The sequence below is a fragment of the Sinohyriopsis cumingii genome, chromosome 2, assembly GCF_028554795.1.
Source record: "Sinohyriopsis cumingii isolate HCF-2022 chromosome 2, ASM2855479v2, whole genome shotgun sequence".
Taxonomy (NCBI): Eukaryota; Metazoa; Mollusca; class Bivalvia; order Unionida; family Unionidae; genus Sinohyriopsis; species Sinohyriopsis cumingii.
The window spans coordinates 69,746,121-69,773,092 of record NC_142962.1 but is presented as its reverse complement, the minus strand read 5'-3'; the positions used below and the strand labels follow the sequence as shown (position 1 = coordinate 69,773,092).

The 26,972-nt window shown below is 34.4% G+C and overlaps 1 protein-coding gene across 2 annotated transcripts in view; it reads right to left on the bottom strand.

Moving 5' to 3' along the window:
• Nucleotides 1-8,264: 8,264 nt before the first annotated feature.
• LOC149805117 (KICSTOR complex protein kaptin-like) overlaps nucleotides 8,265-26,972 on the bottom strand; it is a 45,636-nt gene continuing 26,928 nt past the window's right edge. The window contains exons 5-12 of one of the 2 annotated variants that reach the window (XM_089947513.1): nucleotides 25,520-25,595; nucleotides 22,848-22,921; nucleotides 20,634-20,743; nucleotides 16,767-16,874; nucleotides 14,865-14,949; nucleotides 13,691-13,826; nucleotides 13,003-13,422; nucleotides 8,265-8,399 (exon numbers count right to left, since the gene is read on the bottom strand). In XM_089947513.1, the coding sequence (XP_089803639.1) occupies nucleotides 8,292-8,399; nucleotides 13,003-13,422; nucleotides 13,691-13,826; nucleotides 14,865-14,949; nucleotides 16,767-16,874; nucleotides 20,634-20,743; nucleotides 22,848-22,921; nucleotides 25,520-25,595 (1,117 nt within the window). In that variant the 3' untranslated portion in view covers nucleotides 8,265-8,291. The remainder of the gene's footprint in view (nucleotides 8,400-13,002; nucleotides 13,423-13,690; nucleotides 13,827-14,864; nucleotides 14,950-16,766; nucleotides 16,875-20,633; nucleotides 20,744-22,847; nucleotides 22,922-25,519; nucleotides 25,596-26,972) is intronic. The other variant, XM_089947517.1, reaches the window with a different exon arrangement.

The window sequence follows — 26,972 nt, the reverse complement described above, 5'->3', positions numbered from 1 at the left end:
GGTATCGGAATGCTGGCAAAGTCTGGTCAATGGCTTTCACGAAGTTCTTCATCAAACCTAGTTTGATGTGAAGGGGTGGTAGCAAGATTTTCTGAGCCTCAACCAGAGCTGGGTGTTGGATATTCTTCTCTCCAATGGCTACATTCTGCCTGTGAGTCCATTCCTTCCTCATGTAGTGCATTTCCCTTGCTCGGCTATCCCACTCGCATAAGAAACACATGTATTTTGTATATCCTTGCTGCAGTCCCATTAAAAGGGCAACTACCTTCAAATCACCACAGAGGTGCCAGCTGTACTTGTTATACTCAATGGAATTCAGTAGCTGCCTTAAGTTATCATATGTCTCTTTCATGTGGACAGCATACGCTACTGGAATAGATGGAAGAATGTTTCCATTGTGCAAAAGCACAGCCTTGAGACTCAGTTTCGAAGAGTCCACAAATAGTCTCCATTCTTGTGGGTCATGAGTGATTTTTAAAGCATTCATGAGGCCCTCAATATCGGAACAGAATATCAGATTACTTTCCTTTCTGAAGAAAGGCTCCAATTGCTGGTGGCGCTTTCGATATGCAGTAATTGTGACATCTTCTTCTAGAAGATTCCATTGTTGGAGTCTTGATCCTAGCAATTCTGCCTTGTTCTTTGATAAGTCCAAATCACGAATCAGGTCATTTAGTTCTTCCTGTGTTATTCTGTGTGGGGTTGATGATGCACCACAGTGAAAATCTGGATCACTGCATGCTGATGGACCAGGAGAAGAACAGGTCGACTCACCTTTGTCTTCGTCAGATGAATCAAGAGAATATTCTGCTGGAGGTTCTGGAATAGGAAGTCCCTCACCATGTGGAACTGGTCTCAATGCAGACGGAATGTTTGGGTAGACTATTCTCGACTTCTTTCGCTTCGTTATTCCGCCGGAAAGAGGAGGAACCAAGCAGAAGTAACAGTCATTTAGGTGGTTGCTTGGCTCTCTCCACACCACTGGGACTGCAAACGGCATTGATGACCTTTTGCAATTCAACCACTGTGAAAGCTGTGTTGTACATGTAGCACAGCATATATGCGGAGCCCAAGGCTTGTCTTGGTCACCAACCTTGCATCCGAAGTAAAGATGATATGCCTTCTTCACTTGAGAATTGATACTTTTCTTCTGGTTGGCAAATATTCACTTCCCCACAAATATAGCAAAAATTGTCCGCGGTATTAACACACTTTCGAGGCATTACTGTTCTTTATTGTACGTAAATGGATAAAATAATAAGTTTTATGTAACAGTAGCTTGAACTGTCTCGCACAACGTCTAAAATATTTTAAATGCTGAACCTATCTGATTGGGATTTATATAGTACACTGCTTACGTCAGCTTCAGCAGCCGCCTGGCATTAGTATAATAGGCCTACACATGTATAGTACACTGCTGACGTCAACTTACTTCAGCAGCCGCATGGCATTAGTATTGCATTGCATCAGAAAATGATGCAATCAACTGTGGATGATGTGAGCATGATGGTATTATGCAATGTTACATCATTATTCCGGATGTTGCTGCAGTCCTACTGGAGAAATTTACACAGTGAAACATAGAAAATGAGGTATATGAATATCTTCAAAACGAGAGCCAATACAAATTTTTCACGGTTATATTCGTGTTCGGCACACCAAAATACTACAGATTAGGGCCTTTTCAAGTCAGTAATGATTTCACTGTTGACCAGTGTTATCAATATTACTTTCCATTTAGGAACTGTAGCAATAATAAGATTTTCAAGATGGTTGCCATGGTGGCCATACCGGATGTCAGATCAGCACTAATTTTGCCTAAAATCAACTAGACATCATCAGAAGTCTTTATGTGAAAACCCCATACGTTTATATCATCATCCATTTCAGGATGAGCAGTGACACAGTTTTCAACATAGCAACTGTGGCAGCCAAACTGGATGCCCAAGCATCAGCTCTTTCATTCAGAACCATCTAGACCACTAGATAAATTTGCAAAGATTCGTGGCAATCCTCTAAGTAATAGTGATAAGATATGTGCTAATGGATGGACAGATGATGGAAATTTCATAAGTTCTTTTCGTCTGTAACTGGTAGAACTAAAAAAATAGATTAATGTTGTTTTGCATAATTTAAATAAAAATCATTGATCTTAAGATCCACTTTACAAGCTATTATCACTGTCCACTGCTAGATGCCAGATCTGACTAGATGAATGTCACAGGTTTTGAGTAACCATGAATTTAAAGATAGCAGTACAAACAATTTTCAGGTGTCAGTTAATTTCTGCATTAAATACTACTGGTTAGACCTCTAATTCACATGTACAATCCACAGCTAACCTGTTGAGGGTGACATATCACCACATACAGTCAGCAACATGGAAAGTTTATCATTGAATAAACTTTCTACATTATTCTGAAATAATTTCTGTACTATATTGGATTAACTTATACAAAATTGTGAAAACAGTCAAACTTTGAACCCATTTTGGTGTCAATTTAAATCAATTTCACGTTGCATTATGCAAAAATTGTCAAATCACTAAATAGCTAAAGAGGTAGAAAGAAGAAATGAAATGAATTGAAAGTTGTTGTGGATATTCTTGATAGTATTCATGAGGACAAAGATAAACTTTATTTCATAGTCAAATATAAACTGCATTCTAATCTAAGGTAAATTTGTATCACTAATTCAGACATATTTACAAAACGCTGATGTAGGGTATCAAACTACTGGTATTGCAGATTATTCTTATTGTGCCTTTTATTTATGAAAAACAATTAAGAAATTTAGATTGCTTTATAATTTTAAGTTACTTGATCTAGCTGAGTACTAGTAAACCAGCAGTACACAGTACTTTACCCTTTAAATTATTTTCATGCTATATTCAATATACATGCCTCAGGTGTGCGACTCTGAGACTTGTGGAAAGAAGCTTCATGATGTTATACTGAATGTAAGGGTAAAAGGTATACATTTATTCTGAATAAATTTCTGTACATGTGTGTTAATCCATACAAGGACCTGCATTTAATCTGAATAAGTTTCTATATGTGTGGGTTAATCAATACAATGGCCATTTATTCTGAATAAGTTTCTATATGTGTGGGTTAATCAATACAATGGCCATTTATTCTGAATAAGTTTCTATATGTGTGGGTTAATCAATACAATGGCCATTTATTCTGAATAATTTTGCGTATTATAAGGGTTAATTCATGCAACAACCTATATTTATTCTCAATAAATATTTGTAAAATAGTCATTACTAAAGCCTACATTTATTTTGAATAAATTTCTTTACTATTTGGATTGGTACAAAGATCCAAATTTATTCTAAAAATAATCTTGTACTGTATGGGTTAATCCATACAAAGACTTAAATTTATTCTGAATTTCTGTACTATTTGGGTTAATTCCTACAATTACTTATTTTTATTCTGAATTTCTGTACTATTTGGGTTAATTCCTACAATGACTTATTTTTATTCCGAATTTTTGAACTATATGGGTTAATTCCTACAATGACTTATTTTTATTCCGAATTTTTGTACTATATGGGTTAATTCCTACAATGACTTATTTTTATTCTGAATTTCTGTACTATTTGGGTTAATTCCTAAAATGACTTATTTTTATTCTGAATTTCTGTACTATTTGGGTTAATTCCTACAATGACTTATTTTTATTCTGAATTTCTGTACTATTTGGGTTAATTCCTACAATTACTTATTTTTATTCCGAATTTTTGTACTATATGGGTTACTTCCTACAATTACTTATTTTTATTCCGAATTTTTGTACTATATGGGTTAATTCCTACAATGACTTATTTTTATTCTGAATTTCTGTACTATTTGGGTTAATTCCTAAAATGACTTATTTTTATTCTGAATTTCTGTACTATTTGGGTTAATTCCTACAATGACTTATTTTTGTTCTGAATTTCTGTACTATTTGGGTTAATTCCTACAATTACTTATTTTTATTCCGAATTTTTGTACTATATGGGTTACTTCCTACAATGACTTATTTTTATTCCAAATTTTTGAACTATATGGGTTAATCCCATAAAACTGCTTTTCGGTTTTGAAGTAGGGATCCTGGATGGCTGAGTGGCTCTTGCCTATTTGTCACCTCTTAAACCAGGAGAAAACAAATCCCAATATTTGGGGTCCTTCCAAACCCACCTCCTGATTTTTGAAGAGATAAAAAACCTCCTTACATTATGCTTGTTGAATTTAATTTCTCCTAAAAATAATTCTACAAATATAGATATTTCATATGCAATACACAGAAGCTATGTTCTATTTTAACATCTGTGAATATTGTTGTGATGAAATAATTAGCATTTATTCTGAATAATTTTATGTATTATATGGCTTAAACCATGCAACAACCTATATTTATTCTCAATAAATATTTGTAAAATAGTCATTACTAAAGCCTACATTTATTTTGAATAAATTTCTTTACTATTTGGATTGGTACAAAGATCCAAATTTATTCTAAATATAATCTTGTACTATATGGGTTAATCCATACAAAGACCTAAATTTATTCTGAATTTCTGTTCTATTTGGGTTAATTCCTACAATTACTTATTTTTATTCTGAATTTCTGTACTATTTGGGTTAATTCCTACAATGACTTATTTTTATTCCGAATTTCTGTACTATTTGGGTTAATTCCTACAATTACTTATTTTTATTCCGAATTTTTGTACTATATGGGTTAATTCCTACAATGACTTATTTTTATTCTGAATTTCTGTACTATTTGGGTTAATTCCTAAAATGACTTATTTTTATTCTGAATTTCTGTACTATTTGGGTTAATTCCTACAATGACTGATTTTTATTCTGAATTTCTGTACTATTTGGGTTAATTCCTACAATTACTTATTTTTATTCCGAATTTTTGTACTATATGGGTTAATTCCTACAATTACTTATTTTTATTCCAAATTTTTGTACTATTTGGGTTAATTCCTACAATGACTTATTTCTATTCTGAATTTCTGAACTATTTGGGTTAATTCCTACAATGACTTATTTTTATTCTGAATTTCTGTACTATCTGGGTTAATTCCTACAATGACTTATTTTTATTCCGAATTTTTGAACTATATGGGTTAATCCCATAAAACTGCTTTTCGGTTTTGAAGTAGGGATCCTGGATGGCTGAGTGGCTCTTGCCTATTTGTCACCTCTTAAACCAGGAGAAAACAAATCCCAATATTTGGGGTCTTTCCAAACCTACCTCCTGATTTTTGAAGAGATAAAAAACCTCCTTACATTATGCCTGTTGAATTTAATTTCTTCTAAAAATAATTCTACAAAAATAGATATTTCATATGCAATACACAGAAGCTATGTTCTATTTTAACATCTGTGAATATTGTTGTGATGAAATAATTAGCATAGTACAAAGAATTTTTTCTTCAGTAAATAGAATGTTATGTGTAAACATTATTCATGTAAATTTAAGATTTTTTTTTATCCCCACAACAATACTGAAATCAGAAAATATATACAATGATAAAATTCTGAGCAATTAGTTTTAATATCAAGAATGATCACTGTCAATGCTGTAGCATCTCCATTCCCACAAAAGAAACTTACAAGAATAAATACTTGGCATTACAGTACTGTATATACAAACATTAATTACCATCATTTACCGAAAAGAAGGAATGAAAAATAAACATAACACACAGAATATGTGCCCTTAAAAACTAATTCAGAATACCAGTAAGCATGCTATTTTTCTAACAATGTTAAATGCCTTAAGAGTTGACAATTGGGATATAAAATGCACAGGTGCTACATGCAAGCATAATGTTAAAACAAAAGCAATAACCAGAAGGAAAAAAATCATACCAACTGAAAATTTTTTATCAGATTACCCCAACAACCCATTCTGACAAAGGACTTTATCTATTATAAAGTATGATTACTTATTTTAACATTAGTACCTGTGATAAAATGTGGGAAAAATAGTTAGCCACATGTTTATGCTTGAGTCTGTGTATTTATGCACTGTTAGTTTCAACAAAATAGGACATCATTTACTTGCCAGTCAACTGCTGGTGCTGACCTAACACACTGCAAAACATGGCTTCTTTGAAGTATTGCAGAGGGTTACTTCTTTTCACAAGACACTGACTCTTGTGCTTGTTTACTTAATACTTATTCTGCAGTTTGGCCACAGCTACCAGAAGATGAAAAGAGAGAACATCCTGGGGGAAAATAAGGCATGAAACAGGGAGGAACAGCATTTCCTTTGAGAATTTGACGTATTCTGGACCCAAAAATCGGTCAATATTTAGTGAAAACAGGCTTAAATAATGCCGCAAAAAAACTCCTGATTTTAGGTCCCAATCTCCCTATTTTTTTTATTCAATCTTCCTACTTGGCTTCTGAAAAGTTGACAGGTATGCCTTGCCTTGATAGATTACTCACATTGCACCTGTGCCAATGTGGGTTTGAGTCTTGATTAGATCAACGAGTGTATATAAAAGCTTGCCAGCAGCTTCCTGAAGGTTGGTGGCTCTTCCAGAGATCTTCATGGGTCCTTAGTCCATCAAATATAGTCACCATGTATAACCTACCATGTGAATTAAATCCCATAAAACCAAACCAATACAGGGTTCATACAGAATTCTGAATGATAAATTCAAAGACTTTCCCAAACTTTCAGAGACCACAAACACAGATTTCCAAGACCTATTTTCACTAACATTTTGTTGTATACATGTCATGTTATATGAGAAAACAATGAATGCAAAATACTACAATACTGTTCAATGATGAAATTCAAACTAATGGGATTAATCAAAAGAAAGAAACCAGTAAAACTCGACTATATCTGAATTTAACAACCTTGGACAATTTTAATGTTGATTATGGAAAGAAATTAAAATGTTTGGGTTTATTTCAATTTTCAAAGACTTTTAAAGACCTCAGGGTAATCTGCTCAATTTTCTCAAATTTTAAAGGCCTTGAAAATGCAACTTCATTTTCCCCCCAAAAATCAAAGACCTTCAAAGACCGTAAGAACCCTGCCATATTAAGGTAACAAAATTGGTAAAAGAAATAAACTATTGAGTAAAAATTATAGCAATTTATTTTTCCAAGTGATGAGAGCTCATACATGTAAACTTTATTCATGTATCTTGCACATCAGTTTTGTAAAGTGTTTTATAAAAGCCATGGTGCCAAGTCTATATGCAAATTCAAAATTCATTTTTACCTCTCATTGTTCCAAAATGTTTACTTAAATGTAAAAATTGCATCAATGCACTCCCACATACTTAACCAATAAAAGGATACATTCTATTATGTGTGTGTGTGTGATTTGGATTTATAATGTAGCTTTAACAATTTTTCAGTCATACTGCTATGATATTTGCAGTGTGGCAGTTTATAGTGATATCTAACACTGGGGCATCATGCCACAGACATGTAGTATCATGTCCCACCCAGTCACATTTTCCTGACACCAGGCCAACCAGTTCTAACACTAACCTCCTAAAGCTGAGTGCTTAGCGAGGCAGACATGAATACCATTTTTATAAGTCTTTGGTATTACTCTGCTGGGGTTCCAACCCATGGCCTACCGTATCCAAAGCTGGCACTCTTACTACTAGGCCACCAGAACAGTCCATTCTATTATGTTAATGAAGAAATACAGGAACAGTGTGATTTGTAAACATGTACGATGAATGAGCTCAACAAATCCGACATAAAATTTTACACTGCACTGGGAATCTTATCTGCCTAATACAACACAGCTGAGATTTGGTGGGCTAGGTTGTCAGCTGAAATTTGGGGGGGCTAGGTGGACAGCTGGGATTTGGTGGGCTAAGTTGACAGCTGAGATATGGTGGGCTAGGTTGGAATTTTCCAACCATTCTGTTTATTAGTTTTAGATAAATTTACAAGAAAAATGAAAAAATGAAAAGTTCTTCTGAGAGTTTCCTCCATATAAAGGACACATGTCAATGAATGACACCTGTACACCAATCACACATGTCTATGAATGACACATGTATACCAATGACACATGTCTATGAATGACACCTGTACACCAATGATGCATTTTTACAAAAGACATATCTATAAAGAACACCTATATACAAATGACACGTCTAGAAAAACAAATGTGTCCTATTCGCTGAGTGACCTTAGTAGGTTTAAGTGTACCTATGGCTTGCTATCTGCTAAATACAGGCTAAAGAAAAAGAAACACAGATCGTATTAATTTCATATTATATTATGTACATTTTACAATACAGTCTTTTTCCTTTTTGTCTGAGTTTTCATCAGTGAGCATCTGAAGTCTGTCGAAACAAACATTTGCAACTTCAAGTAGATCAGGCTGAAATGACAAAACTAATGAAATTAATAGAAATGGATGAAAAATAGGGAATACTGCTAATAAAAGCAACAACAACAAATGCAGCTACTTCCATGACTCACCACAGCAATTCCCACATTTTTTCTTACATGTTCACACATTCCCATGACACCTTGCAATTGTCAGTCTTGGGTAGGGTCATATTCCAAAATCTGTTACACATGTTATGTCCTCTTTGTATCTTCTCATGAATACATGTAGAAAGTTTAGTACAAAAATACTGATACATAAGTAATTTGGTATATCTGAATCTTGACCCCTCTAGAGGACCGAGGAAAATGGCCCAAGAATCATCGTGTTTTGCATCATCCCATAGGCAGAGCTCCAGTTTATATGAAAAATTTTTTAATATGGCCACTCTGGCAGCCATATAGTATGTTTGAGTAGCAACATTGTCATTTAGGTCCAGTATTCGATTCTTTGGAGTAGTGATAAAAAGATTTTCAATTTTGTTGCACTGGTTGCCATACTGGATTTCAGACTGACTCAATTTTCTTAAAAGAACCAATTAGGCAAGTCTTTTTGTGAAAACACTATGTCAATCAATATAACCATCCATTCCTGAAAGTGTTCTTCCCAGGGCCTTTTACTGTTGTGGTCCTTATATGCTATCATTTCAGCTTGCAGTGATTTAAAACCCACCTCCATGCTATACACTAATGCTGATATACATTAACATATCCCATTCCAGACATTCTTAAAAAATTAATCTGGTAAGTAAACATGCTTTTTCCTAATTCAAAGCCCTGTTAGTGAAATGACATACCACCTTACATCTTCTTGTGTACTGAATTAAGATAACCCAGGATAATCACTCAGAAAGGTAGTCATTATCTTCTTTATCTGCCTTGGCCCGATTTCCTGTGCACAACTTTTGTTGCTGCACTCACAGACATGAGATGATGGATACTAAATGCCTGTGTGTTTTATGTTTCAGTCATTTCCACTCCCACCTGATGCATAATACCTTGTCAAGTTAGGCAAATTTTTAACAATCATTCTGAAAAATGGGTAAAGGTAAAATTACCCAGCATCCAGCTAGCCCCATTTGGTCTGGCTACAAGGTCTCACTGGATAGTTTCTTATTTTGACACACCCATTATTTTTAAGGTAGAAGGCAAGAACCTAATTATCACAAGCCTCGCATTTATAAATCCACACACATGCTAAATCTGTAATGTGGTTTAGATTTACTTTGAGTTAGGCTTAGAAATGGGTTGGCTTGTTGGTGACTGCCTGTCACAGTTAGATGAGCATTGGAGATCAAATGCGTAACTTGGGCTGCAAATGAGCAGCCGACTTGCCTTACGTATTTACATGTGTTTGCTAATGAGGTAAATATCTAAAAATCTAGATAGTTGAGGGGTGATGAAAAGTATGCTGATTTGTTTTAGTACTAGTGAACTTTATTCATGCATAAGGCACATACTGATTCTTTTAACTGCCTTGTCACAGGAAAATATTCAAAACAGCTATTTCCTGTCAAAAATGAATGTAAAATTTAGGGGTTGGTGGCAGTGTTGGTTCAGTATAAAAACCACCAGCTGCATCAGGAATTAACCTGATTGCTGCAGTCAAAATCTCACATGTATGCTTTCTACAGAAATCATTAGTTTGTTTTTATTTGTATCTTCAGTGTAAAATTATTCTCATTTTTCTGCAATAGGTTATTGTTTGAGAAAATTCACCAGATAAACTGTCCAGTGAGACCCAATGATAAGAGAAAAGTGATTCCAATTCACATGCCAGAATGTTCCTACAGTCTATGGATCAGATGTTATATCTTCCAAATTTCAAATTGTTTTCTTTAGATCTACTTGATATCAATGAGTGAGATGGGGGTGGGGAGGAGCATAATATAAAACTTTCTTGGGCAGTAGTATAATCTATTATTTTGTTTTATCAAAGTAGCAGTATCAATTGTTGTCAGAGTGTTGTGATTCCTGTGATTCTCATAATGTTCCAAAATTTGTGATAAGGAACATTTTTGGAATGAAAATTGCAGGTGCTCTTACATTTATATAGTATACATTTCACAAAAAATACAAATAGTCTGATTAATAAACCCCATCTTAGGCATGTTTTACCCTGTTAATTTCTTTTTTCTATCACTGTAAGGAAAAGGAACAATTTTTTTCTTCCATTATTACCTGTCCTTAAAGCATGTGAAAAAAACATTGTTGCATTATTCCTTAAGTTATATCTAAAATATTTCTCCAACATTAAACATTTAAATTTATGCAGATGCACACTGTTTGTCATTTAATGAATTACTTATTAATTTGAAAAGAAAATTAATTAAAAAAGATATATATTTAAGCTGGCTGATAATGAGCAAAAACCAAAGGTCAATAAGAGCATTATCCTAAATGGAAAATTCCATGGTGCAGTTCATTTCAGGATAACCTGATATCCAAACATGCTAATGTTTTCATGAGTAATTTAAGCACATGATAAAATATTTATTGCAATAATGTAAGTGTCCAACAAAAATATGATAGTACAGGACAGAAAACAAAGGCAGCAAAACTGCTGAAACAAATAAGATTTTTTAGCAGTACTGGGGCAAAACATGTACAATAATGTTCCTTTGTCCCTTTAAAATATTCTACATCCCCCAAATCAGAAGAGTGGGAACAGGGAGGTCCCAGCCCTGGGGATCCCATGTACAACACTAAATATCATGTTACAACTTGGGGAAATAAAAAAATGCTATGTACAGTGGAACCCCGCTACAACGCGATGATCGGGGTCCATAAAATCGGATCGCGTTAAAAGCGGGGTCGCGTTAATGCGGGGTTTTACAATATTTAACTTTTTTTCCAAGAACATATACGTGTATACATGTGCAATGATCAAAAGTCGGCTTATCATCAGATGAATATTAACTGGAATGCATTAATTAAGATATATTCAAAATAATCGATGGCTAATATATTTATAGGTTATTACTGTGCATTAAAAACATTTACTAATTTTTATTTGTTTGAACGATAATACAGATTGACCGATAATACCAGACTATCGCTATATCATGAAAAGTGTATCAACACCGTATGCTACCGTGCCGTCGTGGCATGCAGTTCATCCATAATGGATGTAATTTCATTGAAAATCGTACAGATTTAAAATATTCAATAATTTTGTAATAGTCTGAATTCGTCGTGTAAAATATATGATGAACAAAATATTGAAACCATTTACTTGCCGTCTGATATCGTACGGTCATTGCATGCAGCTATTCCCGGGTCTACATACGGTGTCTGTATTGGATATTATTTACTTTCAACTGTTTGTTGTTTGATCACACCGCCAAGCACAGCACACATGTTGGCGGCTTTCGTCCTTTGATGTTTATTAAATTGTGCGACTCTTGTATCAACCACAGCTTTGTCTGCTGCTTGGCTGTGATTGCAGTTAAATAAGAAGCCCATGTCGGCTATTGTTTGAGCAACGACTGTATACAGATTTCATGGAAGACAATCACAAAGACGATTTACTGGCTTTACTCATGGATCCGTAATAAGTAACACTTCCGATAATGTTTACTTCGGCTTAACAATTCAAAAACCTAATGAAACCAGTTTTCTCTTCTAGAGTAGAATATGGAGCTTCACCACAACCTGTTCAAATTGATAAATTTCAGAAGCCAAGCGTTGTACACACTATTTCTCGTACATTATATATATCGTATTATTTTAGAATTCATACACGATCACTTCTCCAAAATCACTTAAAGAACCTGGATAAATTGTTAAGTTCCGATCGTTTATTATTAAAAGTCATACGCGAATTCTTCCACCAAATTATAATAAACGTTTTACACACTATTTCTCGTACGTTAAACAAATATTTTCAGTCCGATAAAAATACACGTAAATGAATTTAAATTTCAGGAACCATGCCACGATCATATTATTTTAAAAGTCACAACTAATCTCATGCCCAAAATGAAGTTAATTTCTTTTGTTTTTTTTACTTTTCTCCAAATTTTTTTTTTTCATGTGTGAATGAATATACGAAATTTCGGGAGCCATGCTACGACCGCGTTATATCCGAATTCGCGTTATGGCGGGGCGCGTTATAGCGGGGTTCCACTGTATATATATGTGAAACTAGCAATCTATAGGCAGGCCCTGAAACTTTTAAAATGGTCGCTTTGAGCTACTTGCATGTTTCCTGGACACATCTGTATACACATGTGTACATGAATGCAGTACACTGGAACCTTGCTATGAATCTCCTCAGTATACTGATGTCCTCTTATAAGGTGGGTGTCTTTATGGATCCAGTTAAATTAGTCAAATTTTGTTTTATAATTAATACTTAATTTATTTCACTCTAATTCATGGGAATCAATTATAATGTGATTTCACATCATTAAGTACACTATTGTTTGTTTCTAGATTACATCAACACAGACTTTTGGAACACCCCTTATTATAAGGATCACACACTTATACTGTGGGTCACTTTCACAGCTCCCATTAAAAGCATTATTAAGGGGAAAAACTCTTCATATAACAGCTGGGTTCATCTGATGACTTAACTAGATGAAAGAGAGCAGATTATATTCACCTGTAGCACATGGACTCCCTTTAATGTCACAACAACAAGGTCATCCATCCCATCTCCCATTATGTCCAATTTGTTAATCCCAATCACTGGGTAAGCAAAACTTCTCTGCCACAATAAACAACCCTCTTCTACTGCTTGCATGTCGCTTCTGTTCTTTGGGAGTTCCTTTAAAGAGGCACACAACTCCTTTTTAGCATCCATAAATGATCTGCCATTGTCACTCTCCAGGGACACTGGAAAGCTCTCATGTGATCTGACCCTGCGAGGAGGTCGAAAAGTCTGAATACTTGGATGCTCCATGGTCTTATCATCATTGGAGTAGTGCCATATCTTGTTACTCTCACAGGAATCTGTGGAGAAATTAACTTCATCCCTCCTATGCTGTGTTTTGGAGTGATTTAATTTGTAAGCAATCAGTTCCTGTAGAAACAATAAAAGATTAATAATAGCCATGCATGGATATTGCACTCTGACTTGGTGATAGATAAACTACCCTGACTCAAAATGCATAAAGAATTAACCCATTCTGAAATGCAATTAAGAATAGCATATATTTCCAATGTCATCTTCCTTCTTGATCAGACTTTTTTTTAAATGAGCAACTTTTACTGTTTTCTCTTCATAAGCTCATCTGAGAAAGAATTACAATAGAACAACCCCCAAAACTGTATATTTAATAAGTACAAACCTGTCCAAATGTCCCTATGAGTATTTCATTTTCCCCATCAAAATCAATGTCTGTCACACTCCCACACAAGATGGCATCAAACTTGTTACTGTCTGGCAGAATGATAGAGTGGGTCAACCCATGTTGCAAGACATGTCTGGGGAAAGAGGTAACAAAAAAATAACCAATTAAGAAATCTATGTAATCTTACTCAAAGCTAAAACTGCAGATGGTGGAGGTGGCAATCAACAATAAATGTTCCCTCATTATGAAATAATAAAGCAAGAAAACAGCCAGGACCAGGTTTAATCAAAGTGCAAAAATGACTGATATTATACGCGCAATTATGTTTCAGGGGTAAAATAAATTCAAAATTATATGGTAACCCAGTGGGCAAACAAAGGAATGTTGTAGCCCAGAGAAGGTACTAAATTGAAAAATAAAACCATTAGTTTGGAGATTTCCCTTTTACCTTGTAATAGCTAATAAGTAATTACTTTCTATTAGAAACTGTTTTCAAGTTACATTAAAAAAGGTTTATTATGCAGTAGCCCAAAGGGCTACCTGAATACAACATGGTAACCCAGACAATGCATTCTAGAAGCCACAATGCCACACAGTGCACAACATTTGCCACACCTTCAGAAGAATTTTGTGGTATACTTTATGGGAATGAATTCTCTGAATATCACCTGAATCTAAAGAAAAATAAAAAGAACACATGAAAAGTCCTAAGGAAGAACAAATTTTCACATTCCACTGTGACACAGATTGCTCTATAAGAACATCAGATAAAACAGCCTTATCCAACATGATACCATCTACAATTCGTATCTGTAATATCATGAGAGTTTGGAGTATTCAAAGTGTCTTTCTGTCAGAAAGGAAAGTTTTGATCATATTGTAACAAGTTTCATTTTATAACAAAGTATTTGTCATTAACAAAATTGGTATGTTCTACCTGACAAATTGAAATTTCCATAAATATTTAATCTCTTGAAGGTTGCAGAAACACAGCGTTCCACCATTTTCTACTCAGCTACTACTTTAACATGACTGACAAGAAATCCAATGTTTGAGGGTTATGGCCTTTGGGCTGGATTTCTTAATCTTATACAATCCAGATGAAAATCTATATAACTCCTTAATATGATGTAGCAGTTAGACTAAAGGGATAATACATAAGAATTCTTACTCATATACAATTGCAGGTTCCAAAGCACTCAAGGCCAAAAGATGGTACTCTGGTACTTGTGGATCCCTTTCATCTTCTTCCTTTTCTGAAGATGAGAGCATGTGAAAGTTTAGTCACTTTAAATTACATAGCCTAGACAAATCTAGCTACTCTGATGCAGTATGTGGAATTCTGCATTGGTTCTTAATCAGAGAAAATAAAAGAATGATAGAATACATGGGTTCCTTAAAGGGAATGGTGCTTTAATGGCTGAACAGAAATGGTGGGAATTCATGAGAAGTCCATTTCATCCCTCCATTTTTTATATAACTACCAAGCATTTAATCCATATCTGTGATAAACACTATCATGCTGAATTAATTTTAAAAAATACTTTCATACAGTTGTGAATTAACATGTTTACAAATTTATGGTGTACAAAATTATTGTTATGTTACCTTTGACCTTGACCTCGATGTCATGGATAGAAAATAGGACAAAAATTAACACAAAGAACATTATGATTTTTTATATTATCATTTGCATGGATTTTCTTCCTCCTGTGAAAAACAGCCAAGCTCATTGACTGATTCCATATACCATATATGCTCGCTTATAAGTCAAACCTAACTACAAACTGCATAGACCCAGATCTGCCATTGCAAATGCTCCAGCAGATCTGGGTCTATCAGTTTTTTAGAATAAACAGCAGAACAGCAACAGAGGCCCTAATCTACTGGCATGCTGTAATGCAGATCATTGTGAATGTTGCTTGCAGTTGGACCCATCTTAAAAGTGAGCATAAATGGTACCGTAGGGAGTGAAGGACAATTCCAATTATAGCATTTAACATTAGAGAAAAATATCCAAGTGTTGTCATATTTCTTTCTTTTCTGGGTTTTTGCTTTTTGTGAGCTTATGGGGAGAAAAAAACTCAGATGTGTTCCACATATCTAATTTAAATTAATTTAAATAAAAATAGCCAAAACATTTTACCAGTTAGACTGTTTGATAATCAAGATACTTCTATTCATATTCAGTAAGATGACAAGCTATGTTAATATTGAAATTATTAATGAAAGGACCCTATCTTTCAGACAGCTGGTGCAGTACAAGGTTGCAAAATTTGGATAGAAAGTGCATGTGAACAGAAAGAAGTGTATACTGAAAATATGGCTGTATGAGCCTTACTATTTTCTTGAAGCAGAAACCAACACATGTGCCATAAATTAATACATCAATAAAGTAAAATGTCTTTTTGATCATCTCTTTAATTTAAAGGCTATTTGATTTCTCAATTTATATGCAAACAAGATAATACAAGGTTCATACGGATGAGGAGAACTGAAATTTATTGACTTTTTAATTTATTACCAGTTTTTAATTTTCAAGGAATAATCTCTGAGTTAAGTGTTCTACTTCCAGTTATTCATTCTAATACAAAGAAAATCAAAACAATAAAGATCTAAATAAAAGTAATGAAATATGAAAGGCAAATGATAATAAAATAATTGTAAACGGCCCAAACATGAAAGGCAAATGATAATAAAATAGTTGTAAATGGCCCAAATATTAAACACCACTCTTAAGCTGCTTTATTTTCTTCTCGAGCAAGCACTTTCACTTGCTTTTCTTTCTCTTTTCCTTTCTTTTCAGACATTAGTGTGATTGTCCCGTTCTCTTCTGCTTCATCTGCCAGTTTGTCTGCTGCCTGGAAAAGCTGCTGATATCCATAATATTTCTGCCTTTGTCAATGTTTTTATCTGAGTAAAATATGCCAACTACACATTATGTTAAGTGTGGATGATGAAGTCATTTGGAAGCACAATTTATGTTCCCATTCCCTCTCCTATAATATTCAATGACTTAATGAACTAAAACACTTCTCCTACCAACATTCCTGGTTAATGAAGGCTAACTTACTGATAAATGACTTTAGGAACTCAGGACAATTGACTTCGTTGTGAGATGTGAAGAAACTGACATAAGTGATTGGACTGTCATAGTCTACTGTAAAGGTCCTCAGAATTTCTGAAAAGAATTTAATATTTAATACTAAATTTTTGTTTCATTAAATAGCTATAATTTTTGTACTTTGGGTCAAAATTGATGCAACATGAATTATATTATCCAAAGCAACATTTTCAACCTGTAAATTTTACAAATTGCCAGAAGCAAGGTAACAACAGTACCTACATGTTAATGTGATATTAACTATAAAAGTTAAAGTTATGTTCAAAGAGATGTTAAAGAGTAATTTTCAATTAATGGTGAAAATGTTATGAAAATGGATGAAACGCACGTGTATGATACATCTGAATCTATTCATGTTGTGTTGTCAAATTTACCAATGTGTCTAGCGACCAGTGAACCATGCTGCATCCTGCATGCTTGGTTTTAAGGCTAGGTACAACAGAAATTCTAATTTGGGTAAATTCATGAGGTATAAGCTTCTCATAATTAGTGTACTCTGATGGTGTCCCCATCATGTACATGTGAATACTTGATGTCACAATGTCCCCATCATGTGCATGTGAGTACTAGATGTCCCAATGTCCCCATCATGTGCATGTGAGTACTTGATGTCCCAATGCCCCATCATGTGCATGTGAGTACTAGATGTCACAACATCCCCATCATGTGCATGTGAGTACATGATGTCACAATATCCCCATCATGTGCATGTGGGTACTTGATATCACAATGTCCCCATCATGTGTATGTGAGTACTAGATGTCACAATGTCCCCATCATGTGCATGTGAGTACTTGATGTCACAATGTCCCCATCATGTGCATGTGAGTACTAGATGTCACAATGTCCCCATTATGTGCATGTGAGTACTTGATGTCAGTGTCACCATTATGTGCATGTGAGTACTTGATGTCAGCGTCACCATCATGTGCATGTGAGTACTAGCTGTTACAATGTCCCCATCATGTATATCTAGCCAGAGTCGCTTGCTTCTCAAGAGGCATGCTCAAATCAAGCCAGACAGCTGGTTTCCATCCCATGAGGCATGCTCGAAGTCTCAAGCCAAACAGTCACTTGTCTCATATGAGGCATGCTTGAATTAAAACACATGTTGTTGGTAATGGATTTTACTAAGAAGGTTTTGACAAAAAAGAAGAATGTGTACACTTTACGTCGAGAGGAATTTTAAATTGGGATCAAACTAACTATTGGTCCACTGGAATTTAGAATGAACAATGACTGAATGACAGCTAGTGGAAGATGTTAAGCTTGGCAATGCATCAATTATTCGAAATAATTCCACCAAATATTTTCCACAATTATCCCAAAAAAAATCAAATTATCTTGAAGATTTTGTTTTTTATTAAACACTTGAGTCTTTATAAATTATCTAGATCTGTATTCGGAAGAATAAATAAATAACTGCATATATTTTATAGAAATATAGAGGTCAGATTGTTACTAGTGAACTTACAAATGCATGGTAGGTTATACCAAAAATGTCTAGTTACTAGCAGTGATACTATATAGTGTGACCCCGCTATAGCGCGCTCCATGAATTCCGTGAATTCGGATATAACGTGATCAAGGCATGGCTCCTGAAATTTCATATACAAGTATTTTTCTTGTGCACAAAAAAAATCTTAAAAAGTATGAAAAAATGTAAAAAGTTGCTTATCATTTTGGGGAAGAGATCACGTATGAATAATACAAGATGATCGTGGCTTGGCTCCTGAAATTTTATATGCATTTTTCTCATACACAAAAAAGTATTTTTTTCTTCTTAAAAGTAAGAAGAAGAAAAAAAACAAAAAAAGTTTATTCTGGGATTGCGTAGGTCTTTGCCAATGTCACAAACTTGGATTGTTTTTCCTTATTGGCTGCAAAACATACCATGTGGCTTTTTTATTTATTGGCGACATTGTTGGCTGTTTAAAATTTTTTTATACAACCATTGGTTTGGAGTGCAGAAATTCAGAGGCCCCGTGAAAGGAAGCCGCAAAATGGATATAAAATGCACTGAAATTTATCTACTGTTATATAAACAAATTCTTTGTCCATACTGACAAAGTATCTAAACAGTGCATTGTTATATCATAATCCGCTTATCTTGACATCTAGCATGAGTTCTGTATGTTCTGAAATATCTGCTTTTTTGTTGTTGACATTTCTGGTAATGGAGATCAACCGGACGAGGCATTGTCTCGTAATCTATCTTTCATCGGATTTTTGGCTGCTCGCTATTAATTAATATATTTACAAAGACTGACATTTGTATGTGGATGGTAAGTAAAATTCCTCTTCTTTTCACTCAGAATTAAATCCTTCAGAAAACTCATGTTTTCTGTAATAATCCCTGTTATCAGTACACCTGCGTCTCTATTGTCCGTTGACCCTTTGTTAATTTTCAGACGTATGCGTGGAAGGCAGCATCACGCTGCTACCACAAATGTTAAAAAAAATATATAAAATAAAATACATCTTACTTATTGGTTTATTCAGTAGGAATGGAGGGACATTAACTAGAATAGTCTAAACGAAACAGATTACCTCTGAAGCACCAACTGTTATGAAAATGTGCTCAGCAAATGGAAAAAATACCAGTCTCAATCATGCAATATAATTATTTGATGTTGCTGCCACAATAAGAAATGGGCATTCATTTGGTTCTCCAAAGCTGTCCTTTAGCGGTGACTTCAATAGCGCATGCACCCTTCATCAAAGAAAGCAGACTACAATGTTTCAACAACAGCAAAGAACTTTTCTTCAAAGGAAGTCAGTACCAAACTTAAATAAAAAGTGACGGAATCTGATGGATTTTTGCATTTTCCAATGTGACTAGAACACATTAACTGTGCTGTGAAAGTTTCTTTTTTGTAAGGAAAAAGTTTATGCTTACGAATGCTACCAATGGCGGCTTAAAACGCAAACTAACTTTTACCGACTTGGAACGTACTTTAAAGTAAATGTATTTTGTCATTCGTTACGTGATTGTGTTAAGTTTTTCCACTGAATTCAGACCAATATGACCTGTTACAAAATTAATGAATATTTTAAAGCTGTGTGTGTGCATATTTTTGATGGAATCACTTGCATTGTGGATTCAATGTACCGGTATATGAGGTTTGCAGGTGAGTATACGGTGTTGATACTCTAGTCATGTTATACATTAGACATTTATATATAAACAGGATTCACGTATATGTACCAATTCATGGTTCTCTAAATAAAGTAAACTATTATATTATTTTTTCTCTGTTTTCACTACAGGTGTATTTCTCATTTAATATGCATCAATTTAAGATGGTAACTGTGCCAACGAAGCAACTATTTTACCGTCCACATTTATTACCCCCACCCAATTTTTTGTTGTTGGGGGGTGTACATTTTCTTCAGCTAACTGACTTGGTTGCATATAACACGGTTTGGTATATAACGCGGTCGGGTTTTATGGTTCCCAACTACCGTGTTATAGCGGGGTCACAATGTATATCCCTAATCACTTATCAACTGGGTCCAAATGAAAATGACATAGACTCTGATATGCTGTAACATAATGTACTGGCAGATCAGGTGAATATTTTTTGTTATAATCTTTATTTTAACAAACTACACAGACCATGAGCCAATGGTGCATTATGTGATGGCAGATTTGGGTCTATGCAGTTGGCAATTGGAAGCAAGTATATAAAGCACCTGCTTTACGACTGTGAAGGGGAACCAACTCTACTTTTATCTGCATCTTTAAAGCGGATTTCAACCAAGCATTACCAAATAGATAATACAAAAAAGATTGATGATGTTGACCAGGCTTACCAAGTTTCTGTACATCTACAATGGAAACAATCAGCAGTCCACATTGATGTCCCATGGCAGTCAGTCTCCTCATGTAGTTGTCTATGTACACTATGTCCAGCCAGTGGACACTGCAATGACAGTAATAATACATCTAACAAACAACACTATTGTTAACTCATTAAATTAACCTATTTTGGCTTTTATTTCTTGTTAGAATATAAATAATGACTTTTTCCCATGATTTCAGCAAGAAAGAAATAGAGTGACGACCTTGCTTCACACCTCAAGTGCCCATCCATTCATAACAATCACACACTGACCCCTCTTCTACATCTGCTAAATGTAATAAATATAACAAGCACACTGATATCTTTATATACTGCATACAGGAGTGTCAATGGATCAAAACTTTCTATTTTTGGCCAAGGTCTGTTATTTCAGAGCCTGTAAGGCATATAGTTCATAAGAATATTTTAATGGTAACTAGATTCTTTAAGAAAGAAATGAAGTTAATTGTCTAAAAATGTAAAAAGTGTTTAAAAATGTAGTGGGGTGGGATGGAGGCTGTGCTTATTCAGTCAAATTTGACAATTTGACATATTTATATCTCTATTAGGTCACCATTGAAACTGGAGGTGGTATTTGACAATTTGATATATTTATATCTCTATTAGGTCACCATGGAAACTGGAGGTGGTATTTGACAATTTGTCATATTTATGTCTCTATTAGGTCACCATGGAAACTGGAGGTGGTATGAATTAATTTGAGCTAAAATAGTTTCTTTGTTTCTTAATAAATACTATTATTACTTCATAGTTATTGATACAAGCAGCTGCCTTGCTAGGCACTCAGCATTAAGAAGTTAGTGTTAGGACTGGTTGCTCTGGTGTTGGGATAATGTGACTGGGTGTGACCTTGTACTACATGTCTGCAGCGTGATGCCTTAGTGCTAGACATCACTATAAACTGCCACACTGCAGCAATATGACTGAAAATTTTTGAAAGCAATAATAAAAAATACAAAATACACAAAACACACACACACTTCATAGTTATTGTTGTTTTATATGCACATTGTTGACAGGTTATCATGTGTACTGAATAAGCAGTCCAGTACACCAAATGTCAACTTGCTCTTTTTGTCTTAATTTTATTAATAGAAAAGTGTCTGTCCACATTGTTACCTTTTATTAATTTTATATTTTCAAACTTCTTTCATACTTGTTTGATTTAAAAATGTTGAAGAAAATGTAAATGTAAATCTTACAGAAAAGCAACAAATATCATTGACATCGCTCCTTCTCACACAAAAATGCCCTTAGAGTAAATGTGGACAGTATTACTGTAAATACAGTAGTTTATATTGTACTGGAACATGGTAATTTTATATTGTACTGGAACATGGTAATTTTATATTGTACTGGAACATGGAAATTTTATATTGTACTGGAACATGGTAATTTTATATTGTACTGGAACATTGTAATTTTATATTGTACTGGAACATTGTAATTTTTGTCAAAAAGGAATGTATGGAAATTCCCTGAGTAATCTTGAAATGGATTTAATTATATAAACTGCATGTTTTCATTTATCATGATAAAATAATTCCAAAAATTTGTATTTTTTAATTGTATTTGTTACAAATTAATTATGAACATTACAAATATAATTATATTTAAGATCCTTTATTCACATATGTGTCATGTATGCCAATGTGGTAGCTGAAAGAGATGCTGTGAAAGATATCTGGTCAAAATCCAATGGCTTTTTATGGCTGTGTTTCTTGACTAAGAAGCATTCCTGGAATACAACTAAGTACATATTTAGGGAACAAAAAGGGACTGCTTTAATCTATATGCGTTTCACTGGAATTTGATTGGAGACCAAAATCAGCCATTATCAAACCCTGTCCTTTCACCATAAGTGCACACCTGAACAGCATCTCTCCTGGCAATACATCAAAGGTGTGTGCTATATCTTTTTTATTTTGCAATTTTATCCTTTTAATCAGAAAGAAATATCACGTTCAAAAATAATTTTTTTCTTCTTAAAAACTGATTTCTTGTTGACTCCTAAAATTTAAAGTTTGACTTTGTAAATTTAGGGTCTAACCTCAAAACACTTGACCTGGGAGTCGATGACAAGCCTATCTATATTTCTACTGAGAGCACTGAAACTGTTTAAAGTTGAAGCTTTGAATGAAGATTGTTATGACGTGCAACTTACCAGGATGCACTCCTGATGAACTCTGGAAAGAAAACACCACTATCTTCTTCAATAAATATATGCTCAGAGTTGCACTGTGATTAAAAGAAGGAGAAAAATAAGATAAAATTGTCTTGACACATGGTACAACAGAATGGAAACTGCTAAAAACTGAGACTGAAGACCAAAACAAATATCTCAAAATTTAAATGTTTTATTGCAGTGAATAAGTACATGCAAACTGAATTGCTGCAAATACAGATCTTGACACTCACAAAAAGAAATGATGGTGTATGTTCAAACAATATTAAAAATGTACACAACGTCACTTTGAACTTGAAAATTACAATTAAAAAAAAGATGAAGGAACAAAAATTTCATAAAATTCAAACTTAATTATTCAAACATTTGAGCTGTAGGACTGTCAAAAATGAATCACAGTAAAGCTCAGAGATTTCAATTTTAAAAAAATCTTTACCCATCACATCTAAATTAAGGTATTCCTTCAAACTAGTTTTATAAATATGCCATACTGGAATTTATACAGCTTTACTGACCATTAGTGGACAGTTTTAAAATTCCTGGAACTTCAATGCTGCTCATTAAAATATGCTGTATGAAAAGTTGTCTCCCTTGCAACATAAGCTCTTGGTAGAAGACTAACAGTACTAATTCAACTCCAATGGTAAACATATGGAAACACTATCATATTCAAAATTCAATAACTTAAAATTTATGGGTGCTGATGAGACCTATAATTCTCCATGCACATCTAACCTTGGTGCAAGCTTATGTGTGGAGAACACGATATGAGCTATGGCATTTTGTTTATCTACATGTGCATGAAACACGTTATTGATTCTGCACCAATGAATCAGGTGCTACTTTCATTATTGAGTACTCCTGAGTCAGGGCTGTAAAAATACTAAAATTGCATCAGCAGAAATTTGTCTATATTTTTTTAAAATTACAAATAGGATAGGCTCTCAAAAGATATTTTTACTAAAATTTTAATTTTCATTATTAACCAATTATGGACCACCAAACCCGTAAATACTCTATTATTTGTTCACCCATTTCTTGACTGGTTCACAGTTCTTCCATATAATTAGTTGTTGTTGTTGTATGGTTTAACGCCATTTTTCAGCACAAGATAGGCTATACATGGCGGCCAGTATAATTGGTGGAGGAAGAACCCTGGAAAACCCCGGGAAGAACCACCGACCCACGAGAAGCTACTGGCAGGCTTTCTCACGTACCCACGTTAGCCGAGCCTGAGACTCGAACTCACGCAGACAGAGGTGAGATGGCAGTGATCCGTAACGATGAGCGCTGTAGACCACTCGGCCACTCGGGGCATATAATTAGTACCGTGTGTCCTATAACAGAATTGATGGACCTGAGAGCCAATATTATTTGAATGTACTGATTTGTATTTTCATACTCAGTAAGTACATGCATGGTTATAATGGATGAGATCACAGCAGTTTTTCAAATTAAGCTAAGTCCCTGGGGGCTTAGGGATGAAACCCCATGTACACAGTGGAAGCAGGAATCCACAAGTATGGTAAGCCCAAGAACACATCACATGGATGACGACCAGAGTATGGAATTTGATGATATTGTGATGTGGGACAGTATAGGCAAGCTCTTATCTCCAGCATGGGATTATGACACCTTAGTAATATTTCCCAAGGTGTCATGTAGTAATTAAAGAAACTTAAGAACGTGGAAGCAAACTTTTATTGATAGGAAAACAGTATGACAAAGGTTATTTCGCCACAGGCCACCAGAAAATACACATTCAATAAATTCTTTTTCACATATCATTATAAGTTTCAGTACTTGTGGCTTCCTTTGTTGCAATGTGTACTCGGGGTTTTCATACCTACTGTTTCCTGCCATGCGAGAAGTTGAGAGTTGTTCTCAGGGTTTCTATACTCAATGATTCCTACTCTTCATTTTTGTTACACTCTGGCTTTCCATACTTGCAGTTTCAGTGTACTCATTTCTAGGTCTGCCCTTAGCTTCCAGGGCTCTGTCCCTGGGTTATAACCTGGAAATAATCAAGATCCCCTCCTTTTAAGCTACACTTTCATTGCCTAAAATGACTGAGTCACTGATGCAGCAAGCAGCTGCCCCATGATCTCTCCTTACACCCGGAAATTTGCCACTGGGCCACAACTTGAAACCTATTTATTACTTAACATTAAAAGGGGAGTTTACTCTGCAGTAACCAACATAAAACGTACCAGGCTACATTGTAGTATTGTGTTCTGCAGAAACAGAACTTTGTTAAGGGAGAGTTTATAACTAAGGGAAGGGCTCTGGACTTGAAAGGTTTCCAGCTAAGTGTTGAAGACCTGTAGTCTGATTTCATTTGCTGTAATGTATGGTAATCATACAAAATTTAAATAAAACCAGATGTTTAATGATGCCAAATAAGTTTATGTAAAGGCTATTTCATTTAAACATACATGGTACCCTGGGAAGACACTCAAAAAAATATAAGCCAGGGTACTCTGATTACTCATGGAGTTCATATGAAAATGATACAAAGTTCTAAATTGCATCTATGGTGACTACTCTACATCAAAGTACCTTCACTGGGTCCCAAGAATGTTTAACTGGAACAGCCCTAAGGTCTTTTTAACAGTTTTCTGTAGAAACAAGGACCAAGTTTAGTAACTGACCTCTCTGAACAAATGAATCTTGCCATCACTGCCACTTAGGAGGAATACTGTCTCTCTGCCATTGATGCTAACCATTCTGAAGAAAAAGATTATGATTTTGCAAATTCTGATCACATGTTATGATTGCACTTTACTCATCCCATCTTCAAAGATCCATTGATATTTTAAAAAATGCTCAATACTGCAAATCTATTCATTTTTGTAGAAATAAATTTTCAAGGCATTACAATAGATAAATAAATAAATGAAAAATACACATTTTCGTCTGTGCTTAAATATCATTTATGAGATATGTCCTTTCCTAGGTGGATCATTTTATGTTGAGTGTTCACAATAAAACCATATATATTTGTTTATGAGTCATGTCCAACTGCAAACAACATAGACCCTGATCTGTAACTCCATAATGCATCAACACAGACCTGGGTCAATGCTGTATGCTCTATTGATTACTCATAATGAACTGTATAGACCCAGATCTGCCAGCATATTATGTGATGGCAGATCTGGATATATGCTGTTTGATTTGACTTGTGAGTATAATTGGTAAACAGATCAATGTTGATAGGGATTTTAAATTTGCGGTTTGTAGCAACCATTAATCCACAGATACTGGTACACACTGCTAAAAAAATCTGATAGCCTGATGCCTGTCTAATTTTAGTCCTGTATTCAAAGTGAGGTGCCTGTTGGGCTTCTCAGCAAAAAAAATAGTTTGCCTGAGGAATCTTTGATTGCACTGATAAAGAGTTAATGTACTTTCAAGATGTTTACATACATGCCATAACAGGGTGCAATCTAAATCAGATTACCACTGTCCTACATGAAATTGAGATCTGATTCTAATCAAATGGAAGTTTGCTAAAAATACAATTTCGTACTCCCAAAACCCCTGACATGGTAGGGTTTCAAGAAAATAAATTCTTTGATAATCTTAAAAAAAAAATATTTCAGTCTATGCCCTTTAAATTTAGTATGTATAAACGGTAATCTGTAATGACTGGAACTGATATAAAACATAGCGGCAACTAAAGGAACTGAGGTCAGGTATAAAATCAAAGATTCACATTATCTGGCTGACAATAGCTAGTAAGATGTGTTGAAGGTTGCAGTGGGTGAACCCATTGTGCTAATTTGCATAAGTAGGATCAAGAAGTGAAACAACCCATTATAGGTAAATCAATGAGATGATAGATATGTGTACAAGAACAAAAGATATTATATATTACTGCCTTGAATTAGAATGTTTAAGCTATATGTATAACATTTTTGACAAGTTTATGAACAATGGCAATGTTTATTTGAAGTTGGATTTTACTGCATATATAGAATGCAAAGCATGATCATTTCAGTTACTGGAATAGTGTTCAAGTGTAATTCATTTCTATTAAATTTATATTTGAAGTGTACCTATTGCAATGTTGTGTAACAATATTGAAAAATGGGAAAATAT